This window comes from Aegilops tauschii, chromosome 1, assembly GCF_002575655.3.
Source record: "Aegilops tauschii subsp. strangulata cultivar AL8/78 chromosome 1, Aet v6.0, whole genome shotgun sequence".
Classification (NCBI taxonomy): Eukaryota; Viridiplantae; Streptophyta; class Magnoliopsida; order Poales; family Poaceae; genus Aegilops; species Aegilops tauschii.
In genome coordinates this window covers 278502409-278518898 of record NC_053035.3, presented here as the reverse complement: position 1 = coordinate 278518898, position 16490 = coordinate 278502409, and the positions used below count along the sequence as shown (strand labels likewise).

Sequence of the window (16490 nt, the reverse complement as noted above, 5' to 3'; positions counted from 1 at the left end):
CATGGACCATTCCATGCAACCCAAACGCCATGGTGAATGACATCACCAGAAAGGTTCAAATCAGTTTTTTTTTAAGGGATTAAATTGTGATTTTGGCAAAAAGAAGGTCAAAATAGTGATTTTGGCCGGAAGAAGTAGCGCAAGCGCTTTGGCCTGAAGAGGGGAATCTGCTGTTGATGCTTGGATCTGAATCTGTGTACCCGCCTGTATATCCTGTATATCTACGAACAAACCAATTCCAATAGTTGTACAAGAAGACTGCCTTCCAAGGATCTTGAAGCATTTAAAAGCCACATCCGAGAAGACCTTAATACCTGTAAGAATTATCCCCACTGTTCACTAATGTAGGATGTTTTGGCAGTTTAATTTAAACTACTAAAATGTCGGCGCCACCCATACTCCCTTAGCTATGGTCACTAGTGAGTAGTGCATCTAGTTAAATGGAAGGCAAATGTTTTCTTGGGCACCTTCCGGAAGTTATCAGCCTGGTTAGCGAGCTTGTCAAGCTAGAAGAGTATGTTTCACATTTGATGCTTTCAGTTGCAATGCAGAGACACATAGATTCATGTATGAATAAACAAGTTTGAACAAATGTTTGCTACTGTTACACTACAGATTTCAATACAACGGTCGGTAGGCCTGCTGTGACAGCGGCTACAACCTTGTTGGTTGCTCTGTTGATTGTTGGCGCTGCAAGGGGGGGGTGTCGTCATCTTCTTGTGAGGGAGTCGACCCACTTGTAGATGGCTTCGCCCCAGCTGAAACAACATTCTTGAACCATGTTCCTTGGAAAGTAGGGCTGCCTCTATTTTGTTCACCAGGAGACTCTTGGGAAGCCTGGTTTTTCGAAGTCAGGCCTGCCATAAATCTATATGCTACTCTACTAGCATTGACAATTTCTGTTTTAGCCTGCCTGAACTGCAAAACATAAAGTCGCAACAATAAAAATCATGTCAAGGAGAATAATCAATACAATATGTATAAGCAAGATAATGCGAAAGTATGGAATAAGTGAATAACAATGAACCCATAACAGTACACGTAAACATTATTTCAAAGCTTCAATCCAAAGGCACAATACAAAAACTAATAAACACATAGGGTATTCAGCGAGCATATAGCATCTTGATGAAAAAAATATGAACAAAGAAAGCACCCAAAATCAGGGAAGCAAAGAGCGAGACAACCAAATAGAAGAGAGAATTGCAACATTACCTTTAAAGTTAGCTGTGTTCAATTGAAGAACACCAATTATAATATTAAAAAGCAAATAAATGTACATTCGGATTAGTCAAGATCCAAGATGGACATGACATGAACAGAGACTAAAACAGAAAGCATGCTAAGGCCAAACTAATTAGTTTTTTTTTTTGCAAAAAACTTAACTGATTAGTTAAATACTTATTTTTTTTCCTTGCTTGGAGTATGTACTTTTCTGAAGTTTTCACATCTATTTGTACCATCACTTTAATATGAGAAAAAGACAGGTACAAAGTCAAACCAATGATTATGCAGTATGGACCCGCAAATACCGTGCATTCATACTTCATATGGTGGCTGCATGGTCCAGACATTGGCTTGCCGGCACTACCACTTGATCACATGCAGCGCAGCATGTTCAATTTACCAAGACAATAATGTTGAAAATTCTGCTGAAATACTCGTCTCACTATCACTAAACCAACCCTAATTTTGCATGTCATGCGGTCACACAAAAAAAGGTAGGAGGTAATAAAATGATCCTTGATTTAATGATGAGGTCAAGGATTAAGAAAACCATAATTGCTTATATGCCAAGATATTGGCAGGTATGAACCAATTGCGATGACAATTTGTGACATCTATCACAAAAATAAATTGCTTCGAAGTACCATATTTGAAAATGAGGGCAGGGCCTAAATCTGGTATCTCCGTCGATATGCTCCTTAACTTGCAGATTGTAATAATGATGTACTGCTGAGATACTGTTATGAAATATCTATGCAACGCAGAACAAACTAAACTCATAACAGTTAGGACAGTGTAACACAGCAAATAATCGCGCATGGAAGTAGTCAATGAATACAACAGTTGTGCTATCAGAAGACAAAAGGACTGGCGCACATACGAACAGATTAAATACACACCTTAACTGCTGTATTCTCAGCAACCACCACAGCAGTATCGCCAGCATTGGCAAAACGATTAACCCAGCCTGCAAGATTCAATATACAAGGTCAGCCAAATAAAAAATAAATCAATTGTTAAGTCATTTCAAATCTGAATGGGAATACTGCATGCTAGCAAGACGGATAACAATCGGGAAACAATGATATCTCCATCACTCTCAAGGCGTCTAGTGGCATATAGCTCAAAATTCATGCAATATCTATGTAGTTTTCACACATTAATAATCTTATCCTAAAGACTTTATACATTAATCATCTTATAGCAAAACTTCAGGTATGAGGGAACAGCAGTTTATCTTCTGAAATCCCAATTTCCATACTATAATAGTACTAACCAAAATAAAATAGTTCCAAGTCGAGCACAATAAAACCCATCGAACATAGCATAATTGACTCCACGTGGCTGTAGCACTGAAATTTGAGCGTCAATTAATATGGGACGGAGGTAGTATTTGGTTAACTAGTTTTTTTTCCTGTTTTTCTTACTATTCCAAATCAGATCACAAAACAAGTTTCAGGCAGCACAGTTCAGCAACGTAAACTGAGCCTTGCAAGTTGTACAAGCTAATATAGAGTTCCGGCGGAAGATAGATAGCTCCTCATGGTCTTAAAAGGCCATGGACACCAGTCCTATCATGTTGAGGCGAATCTCCTCTACTTGTAAGGCAATTGACACCTTCAAGTGAAAGCAATATTAGCTAAATAGTCCTTATACCCCGCACCACTCTTTCCAGCCACATCCACTCTCCTCCCAAAACATTTAACACCTTCGAGATAACACAATCCCTTCCGCTTAATCTGCACCACCGATCATCAGCTCTCAAACAAGTCCACTCCTCTCCTGAAGTTGAAGTTCAACACTTCAATATCACCGATCTTATATAGCTGAGTAGCAATATGCAAAACTCTATGCCCTTGGCTTTTACCACAGCAATTAGCTAAACAATATGGTGGTGGGAACAGAAACATTTCAAGTCACAGTCACTGACTATTGGGCCCCTGCTACCAGCTTTCCTTCTTCTTCCTTCTTGCTACTGGTTCCCGTTTGATGGTTGCGGTTAACCAGCAACGTAGCTGAAAGATACAAGGTGAAATGCATAAACGGACGTTCTGACTATCTGCTAGCTGGAAACTATCCCCAAACTATCCGCGAAAGGCTCGGCGTCACCACATCATCCAATTCAATTTCATTTTATTTTCCTAGTCAAGCCAACCTCATTAGCTAAACTGGAATCCTCCTATGGCGGCATCGACAAAGTTGTGAATTACTTTTACCACCAGAGATTTGGTATCCTTTCGGGGCCAGATATACATTTGTAATCCACCTATCGGTACTGACTACTACCACTCCAGTGGCTAATCAGAAGAACAATGCTCCTAATCTCCTCTGATTTCGCAACAAAAACTCCGATTCTTTACCTGGAAGCTTGGGGACGCCGAGCCTGTCGCAGAGCACGTCGCAGAAGTGGTTGCAGTTCCTGGAGAGGAGGTCGTAGGAGTGCCCTGGCCAGTCGCGGCTGAGCTCGCGCAGGATCCTGTTCACGGTGGCTATGGTGCACTCCGTCTCCCCGAGGACGATGCGCTCGCGGTATGTGTACATGGGGTTCTTGCTCACGGGGCAGCTGAACACCCCGCTGCCGTTCTCGCAGAACCCGAACGACCACTCCTCCTCGCCATAGACCTGCACGCGACACATCGGGAAATGAGAATTGGGGATCTGGAGGAGGAGGGGGCAAGCAGGCAGGCAGAATGCGTCGCCGGGATCCGGGAGAGCGGGAGGCGTAGGGGGGAGGACCTGGACGGCGCTGTGGAAGATGCCGCCGAGGCCGATGCGGTCCTTGAAGATGCGGTTGATCTGGAGGATGGTGTTGTTGGTCTTTTCGGAGTCGCTGTTGGTCACGTCGTACACGTGGAGCACCACCTCCTTCATCTCGTCGACGGGCGGCCCCTCCCCCTCCGGCCCTTCCTCCCCCTCTCCGGCGGTGACGGCGGCGGAGCGGTTGGGGCGAACCGGGGAGGGGGATCGAATCGTCGGCGGGCGGGTGGTTGCTTTGCAGGTGGTGGCCGTGGGGGTCACGTCCTCGGTACGGGTATTCTTATCGGCGATGGGATCGGGAACATTTCGAGTTACGGCCACTGACTATTGGGCCTCCATTACCAGCTTTCCTTTTTCTTTCTTGTTGCCGCTGGTTCCATTTCACGGTTGCTAGCAACGTGAAAAAGAAAAAAACACCACTCAGTTCATCACGTACCTTGTCCATGCGAGTCGCCAAGAGGCCATCAGACCATAAGACTATCAGAGCATCTGCTCAAACCCCCCTGTAACGTCGGGCGGTCAAAAAAATCTGACTTTTTTTTGATAAAAACATTTTATTCAATTGATATCGAGGTGATACAACCGCATTGAAAAATACCCAGCCTCTGCATAGCGTGATGCACACGGCCGACAAGTTCAACAAGCCTAAAAATAAATATCGTTTTGCAGCAAAAGTAAATCAGTTCAGCCTAGGTTGGGACAAATCCTATCCAGAGATTACACCAACATCCATGTTAGGAGAAAACCTCCCTGACTGTATGCTCCAGTCGTGTAGACGTCATCATAAAAGCTCTCTGTCCTCCGGCATGTGCAGGATGGACCACGTACGGAGCCATCGTGTACACACATGAATAACCTTCATAGTCGAGGTTGCGGGTTGCCGTCCTACGCATGGCCTTGGTCAGAGAGTCCTCGTCAGTCGCTGCCGTACCATCGACACCAACGAAGTGACGCCCGCTGCGTCTCAGCGGCGAGTGGTGAAGTCGGCAGTAGCAACATGTCCGGTGTCTCCGAGCGGCGGAGTAGGTGAATGCGGCGAAGGTGAAGAGGCCCCAGAGGGTTGCACCTCAACCTCTGCGACCTCTAGCGGAGGAGACGGTGTGGGCGGCGTCGAGGCCCTGGACACCGTCGCCTCTCCTGGCGACGAAGGAGAAGAAGACAAAGCACGCAGCTCTGCCATCGCCGAGTCACGATCCGCTCGAACCGCGGGAGAGAATACCACTCCCCGCCGCGGAATGACCAGCGACGGCGTCGGTGATGAAGCGCATGGGGAGGCGAACTGCGGATGCCTCCCCCTGTAGATGAGGCCACGCCTTTGAGCCCTCGTCGAGGCGATAGTGTGTTGTCAGTGATGGCCTGGTTGGCGTCGTCGAAGACCGTGGTGTCGAAGTCATCGAGGATGACGGTGGCGTGGTAATCAAGGGCGCCGCGATCGGTGAAGCTGGTGGTGTCGTGGCCGTCGGAGAAGACCTCACAGCTGGCAGCAAAGACCTCCCAGAAGACATGGACAACTGCATGGGCATCACGCCTCCAAATGAAGGTGGCACTAAAGACTCATTGGACGATGAGGCGGGTTTGGGCCTCTTACTTGGGTCCTTGCCCCCCGCTGTGTCCTCCCCGTCATGACCCATATCGTCGCCTGGATCATCTCCGTGCTCCCAAACTCTAGGCACAAAACCAGCATCAACACGAAAGTCTGGTTCTTCCAGACTGTATTGAAACTCATACTCCTTCCCCTGGACAATAACGCCAGACAAGAGAGAATTAATTGTGCTCCTCTTGAAGGCGTCAAGATTAAGCACCGCCACTTGAATGCGAACAATTCCTCGACGACGCAAACAGAGTAGGTCAACCTCCAGGGTAGCACCAATCACCGAGCCGACCGCCCAAATACCCAGGAAGTGACGAAGAGCATGTGCCACACCGTGCACGTGCACCTACATAGGTTGTAAGTCAAAACAGTGTGGTACCTCCTCCTTCCAAGGCTTGAATTCAATAGTAACATTATGGGACTTGATAAAAACTGCAAACCCAGTCACCCGCTGTAAAATTCTTCACTTGGAAATGACATGAGAAAAAAATCATCGCCATGCGGTATAGCCTCCCAAGTCCATTGTTGCTGAAACTGAGCAATATTGGCCACCTCTGCCTCCACGATATTGGGAGAAATAGAGCCGCCAGAAATCGATACAAGTGCAGTTGGTGAAGTCCACTGTGCAAGCTCACCGGGAGGCAAGCCAGCCTTTGACCGCCGCCCGCCTCGCTCCCACCGCTCCATATTAATGGCGCACCCGAGCCGTTGTTCATAATAAGCGAACGCACCCCCCTCCGTCCACAATGGTCACCGCCGTCTCGAGTGTATGAGGATGCCATCGAAGCACACCATCAGAGGGAGTGGCGACACCGGGGATGGTGAAGCACCCGCGCAACGCGTGAAGCTGGGCACAGAGGTTGTCGTCGCCTCCGTCGAGGTCTCGCGTGGGTAGCAGCACGACCTTGACTTCATCGGTGTCGTCGTGCCTCTCCAGCCGGAGCCGGAGGTCCACAGCAACTCCGACTCTGACGGAAAACCGGTTAGTCATCTATACCCACCCCCTCTCATTTTTTTGGAATACAACTATGGTATGTTCTCTCAGTCCATGAAATCAGAGTAAGATCCGTTAGATGCGTGTAGTGTATTGATTGCTTGAATGGTACCCGTATAGGGTTAGTGATTAATTGTTTATTCTGTACAAATAATTTTGCTAATAATCCGACTAGGGTTAGCGTGCGTGCTAATAATTCATAGCCAGATCTTGAGAATTGATTTTGAATGTCCTACATATATGTTTGTGCCTTTTTTCTTCCAGAACTTGAGAATTGATTTTGAATGTCCTACATGTATGTTTCTGCCTTTTTTTCTCAGATTGGTATGTACACAGATGAGGCTCCGGCTAGCGGTGCCGCCGGTTGTAGATCATGCACCCGGCAGCACGAGCAGAATCGGCCATGACCCCCTGGATTTGAGGGACCTGTAGAATCTCGGGTGGACCGCATCAGCGATCTACTGGTCGCCATCCTTGGGGAGATCATCTCCCTTCTCCCGACCAAGGATGGTGTCGCACACAAGTCCTTGCATCTCGGTGGCGCACTCAGTGGCGCATCGCGCCTCTTAATCTCGACTATCGTCAGCTATCTATCGATGATGATTCTGAACTCCCCGAAGCCATCATCTCCTCCCACCAGGGCTCCGTTCAACGCATCTGCATCCCGACATGCTACCTGCTGGACATACCCTGCATGGTGGGCGCCTGGCTGACACCCTGTCAATTCAAAAAACTCCAGCAGCTTGCACTACAAAAAAAAGACACATCCGTGACATTTTGGGCTGAACGGATTTTTTTCTGTCATGCTTATGACACTTCTATGACGATATGTAACGCCCACGATGCGGCTATATCTCCCACGTGTCGAGGCACGACTTAGAGGCATAACCGCATTGTGGTATTGTCGCAAGAAGGGTTATCTTCACACAATCCCATGTAATGAACAAGAATGGGATAACGAGAGTTGGCTTACAATCGCCACTTCACACAATAAATAAATATAATTCATACATCATCCAAAATCCACACATAGACCGACTACGGTCAACATCCAAATGAAAATAAGATAACCCCAAATGCTAGATCCCCGATCGTACCAACTGGGCTCCACTACTGATCATCAGGAAAAGAAACATAGTAACGACCACGTTCCTCGTCGAACTCCCACTTGAGCTCGGTTGCGTCATCTGCACTGGCATCGTCGGCACCTGCAACTGTTTTGGTAGAATCTGTGAGTCACGAGGACTCAGCAATCTCACACCCGCGAGATCAAGACTATTTAATCTTATAGGAAAGGATGGTGTAATGAGGTGGAGCTGCAGCAAGCACTAAGCATATATGGTGACTAACATACGCAAATGAGAGCGAGAAGATAAGCAACGCAACGGTCGCGGAGCTAGAAATGATCAAGAAGTGATCCTGAAACTACTTACGTTCATGCATAACTCAAACCGTGTTCACTTCCCGGACTCCGCCGAGAAGAGACCATCACGGCTACACACACGGTTGATGTATTTTGATTAAGTCAAGTGACAAGTTCTCTACAACCGGACATTAACAAATTCCCATCTGCCTCATAACCGCGGGCACGACTTTCGAAAGATAATACCCTGCAGGGGTGTCCCAACTTAGCCCATTATAAGCTCTCACGGTCAACGAAGGATAAACCTTCTCCCAAGAAGACCCGATCAGTCTCGGAATCCCGGTTTACAAGACATTTCGACAATGGTAAAACAAGACCAGCAAAGCCGCCCAAATGTGCCGACAAATCCCGATAGGAGCTGCACATATCTCGTTCTCAGGGCACACCGGATGAGCAGTCCGTACAACTAAAACCAGGCCTCAAGTTTCCCCAAGGTGGCGCTGCAAAGGGCTCTAGTTTGGACCAGCACTCAGAGGAACACTGGCCCGGGGGTTTAAATAAAGATGACCCTCGGGCTCGCGAAAACCCGAGGGAAAAAGGCTTAGGTGGCAAATGGTAAAACCAAGGTTGGGCCTTGCTGGAGGAGTTTTATTCAAGGCGAATTGTCAAGGGGGTCCCATAAATCACCCAACCGCGTAAGGAACGCAAACTCAAGGAACATAATACCGGTATGACGGAAACTAGGGCGGCAAGAGTGGAACAAAAACACCAGGCATAAGGCCGAGACTTCCACCCTTTACCAAATATATAGATGCATTAATTAAATAAAAGATATTGTGATATTCCAAAATATCCATGTTCCAACATGGAACCAGCTTCAACTTCACCTGCAACTAGCAACGCTATAAGAAGGGCTGGGCAAAAGCGGTAACTTAGCCAAACAACGGTTTGCTAGGAAAGGATGGTTAGAGGCTTGACATGGCAATATGGGAGGCATGATATAGCAAGTGGTAGGTAGCGCAACATAGCAATAGAACGAACAACTAGCAAAGCAAAGATAGAAGTGATTTCGAGGGTATGGTCATCTTGCCTGCAAGGTTCTCAAAGTTGACGAAAGCTTGATCCTCGTAAGCGTACTCAACAGGTTCCTCGTTCACGAACTCGTCTCCCAGCTCTACCCACAGCAAGAACACAAGCAATGAAACCACAATCAATCACGGGAAATGCACAAGCAACATGATGCAAAACATGCATGAGATGCGGGATATGATATGTGATGCATATGCGTGCTCCGGAAGAAAAAGAATGAACAAGGCAGTAACTTGGCAAACCAAGTATTCCACTGGAAAGATGAGACGATTTCGGTCGAAATCGATATAAAGATCACCGGAAACGGATGCACGGTTTGCAAATGGCAAGCAAAACAAGAATGACACGATTCTGCGATTAACAGCAGGATAGCACTTAGAATGCAACAAGTAACTATGCTACAGCACTCCAACATAGTAACAAAACATATGACAGTAATCTACAGGAGATGCTTGACAAAAGATGAACACTGAGCTACGGCTAGATCACAACATAACAGGTTCAAACAAGCATGGAAAAAGTGCAAAAGATATCAGGTTCATAGACTTAGTGAAATTACTGGACATGACTGAAACAGTATCAGGTAGCAATGTTCAGAGCAAGCAATCAACATGCTACAGGAACTTAACATGGCAAAACAAGGCATGGAATGAATCTACTAAATGCATAGAACAAAAGTCCCTTACTGACCATGAGCCAAAAAGGACCTGAAGATATGATGGCAACCATGTAAACATAGCAAGTTTCGTTAACAGGTTTCAGACTTAGCAGAAAACAGAGCATGGCAGAAACAGCATTATGAAGGCATCTTTGTGAGCTTGATTCACTCACCACAAAGCAATTCATGACAAAACAAGCTACAGCAAGATGGCATGTTTATGAAGCTATCCATGGCAAGAGCAAGTACATTCCATGTATGAAACAACTACAACAAGCTTGGCAAAATTGAATAACACGTAAACAATCTGCCAGGAACATTTTGTAGCAAAAGTAGAGAAAGATTAGGACATGCTATGGCACTCCATAATTGCAAACAGGGGCATGGATGGATAGAGCACAACTATATCTACAAAACATCCTTACTGAACATACTCAAAATAAGCATGGATCTCTCTGTAGCCACATGGATACGTGCAACAAAACAACAGCAGTCACAGACTTGGTGAAATTACTGTCCCTGAAAACAGAAACATCACGAAGCCTAGTTTGCATGCTTGTGCTAGTAACCACGGATATCACAAAAATACATGGCATACGCCTCTGTAAAGATGGCATGACATACATCAAAACACATGTAGAGCTCATGCCCATAAGATGCACACATCAAATGCAACAAAAATAACAAATCACCAAGTTCTGCTAAGTAACAGCAGTTAACAACATATAGCACTCTTGCACCAGAGATTTGGGCATCAAGATGCTCTCAAATGAACATGGCACAATGGAACAAAATGAAGAGCATCTCGAGGCGAACATTTCGATATATTACACGCACGAAACGGAGCTATATGCAGAGAGTTATAATGCAATGAACAGGAGCATATAATGTAAAATCTCTTCGGGACTTGGAGATTTTTCGAGAGGGGGGAAAAGAAGTCAACCGCACTGGGATGGATCTGGATCGAGCTCGAGGACGCGGGGTCGGCTGGCTGCTCGCCGGAGTTGGGGAAGAGGAGGCGCCGGCGGGGAGAGCTCGCCGGGGCGCGGGACGTGCGGCGGCGGACGGAGGCGCGGGCGGCGAGGGAGAGGAGGCGGCGGTGGGCATCGGGCGGCGGCGACCGGCGGGCGGCGGGGCGCGGCGGCGCCGGCGCGGGAGGCGCGGGATCTGGCCCCGGGCTCGGGCTCCCGCGGGGCAGCGGCGGCGTACGGGCCGGGAGGGCTTGCCCCGGGCCCGGGCGGGCCGGCGGCGCTGTGGGCGCACGGGCGCCACGTGGCGCGCAGCGGTTGGGCGAGGGCGGCGGCGGCTTTCGTCCGGCGCGGATTGGACGCGTCCGGCGGCGCGGAGGAGCGGGGTTAGGGTTTGGACTGCGAGAAAAATTTCGGGGGATCACCTATTTGTAGGTAGAGGGAGTTAGGAGACTCCAAATGGAGTGCGGTTTTCGCCCACATGATCGTGATCGAATGACCGAGAGCATGAAGGTGACTTAGAGGGGTTTTGGGCTGTTTGGAGGGGTGGTTTTGCTGCAACACACAAAAGGACTTTGCGGTTACCCGGTTAACCGTTGGAGCATCAAACGACCTCCACATGGAACGAAACTTGACATGTGGTCTTCCGGTGGTATAACAAGGCCACTAGACAAACCTCGGTCCATTCCGAGAATGTTTAACACCCGCTCACGAAAAGAAACAAGAGGGGTGCGCCGATGCATGTGGGAGTGCCGGATTGCAAAACGGACAACAGGGAAAATGCTCGGATGCATGAGACGAACACGTATGCAAATGAGATGCACATGATGACATGATATGAGATGCATGACATGAACAAAATGCAAAACGAAAAAAAACAAAACCCGACCACGAAGGGAATATCATAACACATAGCCGAAGATGGCAAGAGTTGGAGTTACAAATATGGAAAGTTACATCCGGGGTGTTACACGATAATTGTGACAAAACCCGGTATCATCATAGATGTGGTGGGCTCCTACTTCTACGAAAAAAATTATGACAGAAAATGGGTTTTTCGTCCTAGGCGGGCCGGAGACGCAGCTGCATGACATTCTTTGGGCCGTCCATGACGGAAAAAAACCATGGTAGAAGCGAGGGCGAGGAAAATATCGGGGAGTTCCCGGTTACGGTGGGTGGTCGGGTCCGAGCAATGCGCGTTTCTCTCGTACACGTATGCGCGTGGGTGCGAGGCATTGGGCTCTAACTGAACCCGAGCAATTGCACTGCAGGCTACGCATTACTGAACCCGAGCGATCGATCGATCCCTGACTGTTAACTGAACCCGATCGAGCGATTCCTTTGCTACTGCTGCTAACTGAAGCCAATTGAACCTGCTGCCTCTTGTTGAATAGTGAGTGTTGTTGGGGGGTTGGATGAACAGTTCCTGGTGGGGGTTGGATGAACAGGACCCTGTGGTAGTAGAGGCAGTTGTCGTTGGATGAACATGACCCCTATCGATCGAGCCGGTTGGGGGTGGATGAACAGGACCCCATGGAGGGCTAGATGAATAGGACCCCATGGAGGGCTGGTTGAACAGTAGCTAGTGGAGGGCTGGATGAACAGTAGCCCGTGGAGGGGTGGTTGAACAGGACCCCGTGGAGAGGGCTGGCTGAATAGTAGCCAGTGGAGGAGCGGTGGAGGCTGGATGAACAGGAGCCTGTGGATGAACAGTAGCTGGTGGAGGCAGGAGGGAGACGGCGTGGATGAACAGTCGCAGGTGGAGGATGGAGGAGGTTGACGGTGGAGATGAACAGTAGCCCGTGGAGTCCCGTTTTGTGGTACGCCACACCCCTCCCAATGAACAGGACCCCCGTTTTAACCGTAGCGCTCCAACACAAGTCCATTTCCTCCGTTTTGCGGTACGCCACACCCCTCCCAATCAACAGGACCGTGATGTCGCTTGAAGCTACGTCGTTATTTCCCCAAAGAGGAAGGGATGATGCAGCACAACGGCGGTAGGTATTTCCCTCAGATATGAAACCAAGGTTATCGAACCAGATGAGAACCAAGCAACACAACGTAAACATCCCCTGCACACAGATAACAAATCCTCGCAACCCGACATGTTAAAGGGGTTGTCAATCCCTTCCGGGGTATGGAGCCTCAAGTAGGCAAATGGACGTGAGGTAAATCTGTAGTAGATTGATAGATCGAACGCCAAATAAAATAAATACGAATAAATTGCAGCAAGGTATTTTTTATTTTTGGTTTAATAGATCTGAAAATAAATGCAAGGAAAAAGTAGATCGCAAAGGAAAATAATATGAGAAAGAAGACCCAGGGTCCGTAGGTTTCACTAGTGGGTTCTCTCGAGAAAAATAGCAAACGGTGGGTGAACAAATTACTGTTGGGCAATTGACAAAACTTCAAATACTCATGACAATATCCAGGCAATGATCATTATATAGGTATCACGTCCAAGATTAGTAGACCGACTCCTGCCTGCATCTACTACTATTACTCCACACACCGACCGCTATCCAGCATGCATCTAGTGTATTAAGTTCATGGAGAAACGGAGTAATGCAATAAGAAGGATGACATGATGTAGACAAGATCTATCTATGTAGAGATAGACCCCATCGTTTTATCCTTAGTAGCAACGATACATATGTGTCGGTTCCCTTTCTGTCACTGGGATCAAGCATCGTAAGATCGAACCCACTACAAAGCACCTCTTCCCATTGCAAGATAAATAGATCAAGTTGGCCAAACAAAACCCAAATATCGGAGAAGAAATACGAGGCTATAAGAGATCATGCATAAAAGAGATCAAAGAAACTCAAATACTTTCATGGATATAAAAAGATCTGATCATAAACTCAAAGTTCATCGATCCCAACAAACACACCGCAAAAGAGTTACATCATATGGATCTCCAAGAGACCACTGTATTGAGAATTCAGAGAGAGAGAGAGAGAGAGAGAGAGAGAGAGAGAGAGAGAAAGCCATCTAGCTACTAACTACGGACCCGAAGGTCTACAAAGAACTACTCACGCATCATCGGAGAGGCACCAATGGAGGTGGTGAACCCCATCCAAGATGGTGTCTAGATTGGATCTGGTGGTTCTGGACTCTGCGGCGGCTGGATGAATATTTCGTCGACTCCTCTAGGGTTCTAGAAATATTGGGGTATTTATAGAGCAAAGAGGCGGTACGGGGGGCACCCGAGGTGGGCACAACCCACCAGGGCGCGCCTGGGCCTCCTGGCACGCCCTGGTGTGTTGTGCCTCCCTCGGGGCACCCCCAGTCACAGCCAGGGCCCATTGTGTTCCTTCTGGCCCATAAAAAATCTCCGTAAAGTTTCGGGGCATTTGGACTCCGTTTGATATTGATTTCCTGCGATGTAAAAAACATGCAGAAAACAACAACTGGCACTTGGCACTATGTCAATAGGTTAGTACCAAAAATGATATAAAATGACTATAAAATGATTATAAAATATCCAAGATTGATAGTATGACAGCATGCAACAAGCAAAAATTATAGATACGTTGGAGACGTATCAGCATCCCCAAGCTTAACTCCTACTCGCCCTCGAGTAGGGAAGTGATAAAAACAGAATTTTTGATGTGGAATGCTGCCTGACATGTCATATCATATTTCTTTTGTTTATAGCATGGACATTTGGACTTTTATATTGTTCAAAGCAATAGTCTAGTTTTGACATGATAATTTAAATACTCAAGCATATCAACAAGCAACCATGTCTTTCAAAATATCAACACTAAAATAAGTTATCCCTAGCCCATCATGCTCAAACATTGATCCATTCATGAAACACACTCGCATATTAGTTACACCCAATACTTAAGTACAATCATATTGCCTCCTAGTTGGTGCTTTTGTAAGAGAAGATGAAGACTTAAATTCAAAAATAAAAATTGCATAAAGTAAAAGAAAGGCCCTTCGCGGAGGGGAGTAGGGATTTGTAGAGGTGCCAGAGCTCAAAGCGAAAAACTTAGAGATAAAAACATTTTGGGAGGTGTATCCATCCCACCAACGAAAACGACTTAGAGTTCCCAACACTTTCCATGCTAGATATATCATAGGCGGTTCCCAAACAGAAAATAAAGTTTATTCCTTTTTCAACCATACTTTCACTTTCCATGGCTAGCCGTATCCACGGTTGCCCTCCATACCAACACTTTTTAAGGAATTTATTATTTGATAACATAAAGTAAATTCATTTTTCATTTTGGGACTGGGCATCCCTAATACCTTTGCCTTACTCTCGTGCAACGACAAGTGAATAAACACTCATCTTGAGAATAACACATCTAGCATGGAAATATTAGCCACCCCTCACTGCTCCGCGAGCGAAACAAACACACAAAGAGAAGTTTATTTTGAAAATTAGAGATGGCACATGCAAATGTGCTTAGAACGGCAAAAGAATACCGCATATAGGTAGATATAGTGGACTCATGTGGCAAAACTGGTTTAAAGGTTTTTGGATGCACAAGTAGAGATCATACTTGGTGCAAAGTGAAGGCTAGCAAAAGATTGAGGAGCGACCATCCAAGAAACGAATAATCTCATAAGCAAGCATTAAGCATAAATAACACTAAATAATGCACCACAAGTAGGATATAATTTCATTGCATGACTATTGACTTTCGTACTTGCATAGGGAATCACAAACCTTAACACCAATATTCTTACTAAAGCATAATTACTCATCAACATAACTCACATATCACATCATCATATCTTAAAACTATTACTAAGAATCAAGTGTATTTTGTCCAATGATCTTCATGAAAGTTTTTATTATATCCTTCTTGGATATCTATCACTTTGGGACTAATTTTCATGTGTTGCTTTTCATAAGCTCAAACAAATATAAGTGAAGATCATGAGCATAATGTTTCTTATTTTCTCTCAAAATAATTTAAGTGAAGCAAGAGAGGATTTCTTGAAAATTTTACTAACTCTCAAATAGATCTAAGTGAAGCAAGAGAGCATTTCTTCAAAAATACTAAAACAGACCGTGCTAAAAAAGATATAAGTGAAGCACTAGAGCAAGTCCATTGCTCATAAAAATTTAAGTGAAACATAGAGAGCGATTCTAACAAGTCATGACATAATTTTGGCTCTCTCAAATAGGTGTGTCCAGCAAGGGATCAAGACTTAAAACATAAAAGAAAACAAGCAAAGACTCATATCATACAAGACACTCCAAGCAAACCACATATCATGTGACGAATAAAAATATAGCTTTGAGTAAAATACCGATGGTCGTTAGAAGAAAGAGGGGATGCCACTCGGGGGCATCCCCAAGCTTAGTTGGTTGCTCATTTTTGGATAATAGCTTGGGATGCCGGGGCATCCCCAAGCTTAGGCTCTTCTATCCTTTATTCCTTCATCCATCGTAAGATAACCCAAAACTTGAAAACTTCAATCACACAAAACTCAACAAAACCTTTGTGAGATCCGTTAGTGTAAGAAAGCAAATCACTACTATAAGTATTGTACTAAACCAATTCATATTTTTTTTTTGCATTATATCTACTGTATTCCAAATTTTCTATGGCAAAAACTCATGAAAGAAAACCATAGAGCCATCAAAATAAGAACACAACGCAAAGAAAACAGAATCTGTCAAAACAGAACAGTCTGTAGCAATCTGACTATTTCGAAATCTTCTGGAACTCCAAAAATTCTGAAAAATTACGACGACCTGAGAAATTTGTATATTAATCTTCTGCAAAAATAATTGGCATTTTATCACGCTCTGGTAAAAAATAAGAATTGTTTTCATGAGCGCAAAAGTTTCTGTTTGTCAGCAAGATCAAACA

General features: G+C 45.8%; 1 protein-coding gene across 1 annotated transcript; it reads right to left on the bottom strand.

The window, feature by feature from the left end:
* Positions 1–507: 507 nt before the first annotated feature.
* LOC109742037 (uncharacterized) lies at positions 508–4333 on the bottom strand. Its single transcript, XM_020301120.4, has 4 exons — positions 3964–4333; positions 3588–3849; positions 2127–2194; positions 508–918 (listed from the first exon to the last, which is right to left on the bottom strand). The coding sequence occupies exons 1-4, from the start codon at positions 4096–4098 to the stop codon at positions 655–657; spliced, it is 729 nt and encodes a 242-aa protein (XP_020156709.1). The 5' UTR covers positions 4099–4333; the 3' UTR covers positions 508–654.
* Between the last annotated feature and the right edge of the window lie 12157 nt (positions 4334–16490).

Bases quoted from the DNA above. Each gene is read 5' to 3' on its own strand.
- LOC109742037 (XM_020301120.4), bottom strand. From the start codon at position 4,098: ATGAAGGAGGTGGTGCTCCACGTGTACGACGTGACCAACAGCGACTCC. The intron at 3,850-3,963 runs GTCCTCCCCCCT...TGTCGCGTGCAG, and splicing joins TCTTCCACAGCGCCGTCCAG to GTCTATGGCGAGGAGGAGTG. The intron at 919-2,126 runs GTGTGTATTTAA...TATGTTTTGCAG, and splicing joins CTGAGAATACAGCAGTTAAG to TTCAGGCAGGCTAAAACAGA.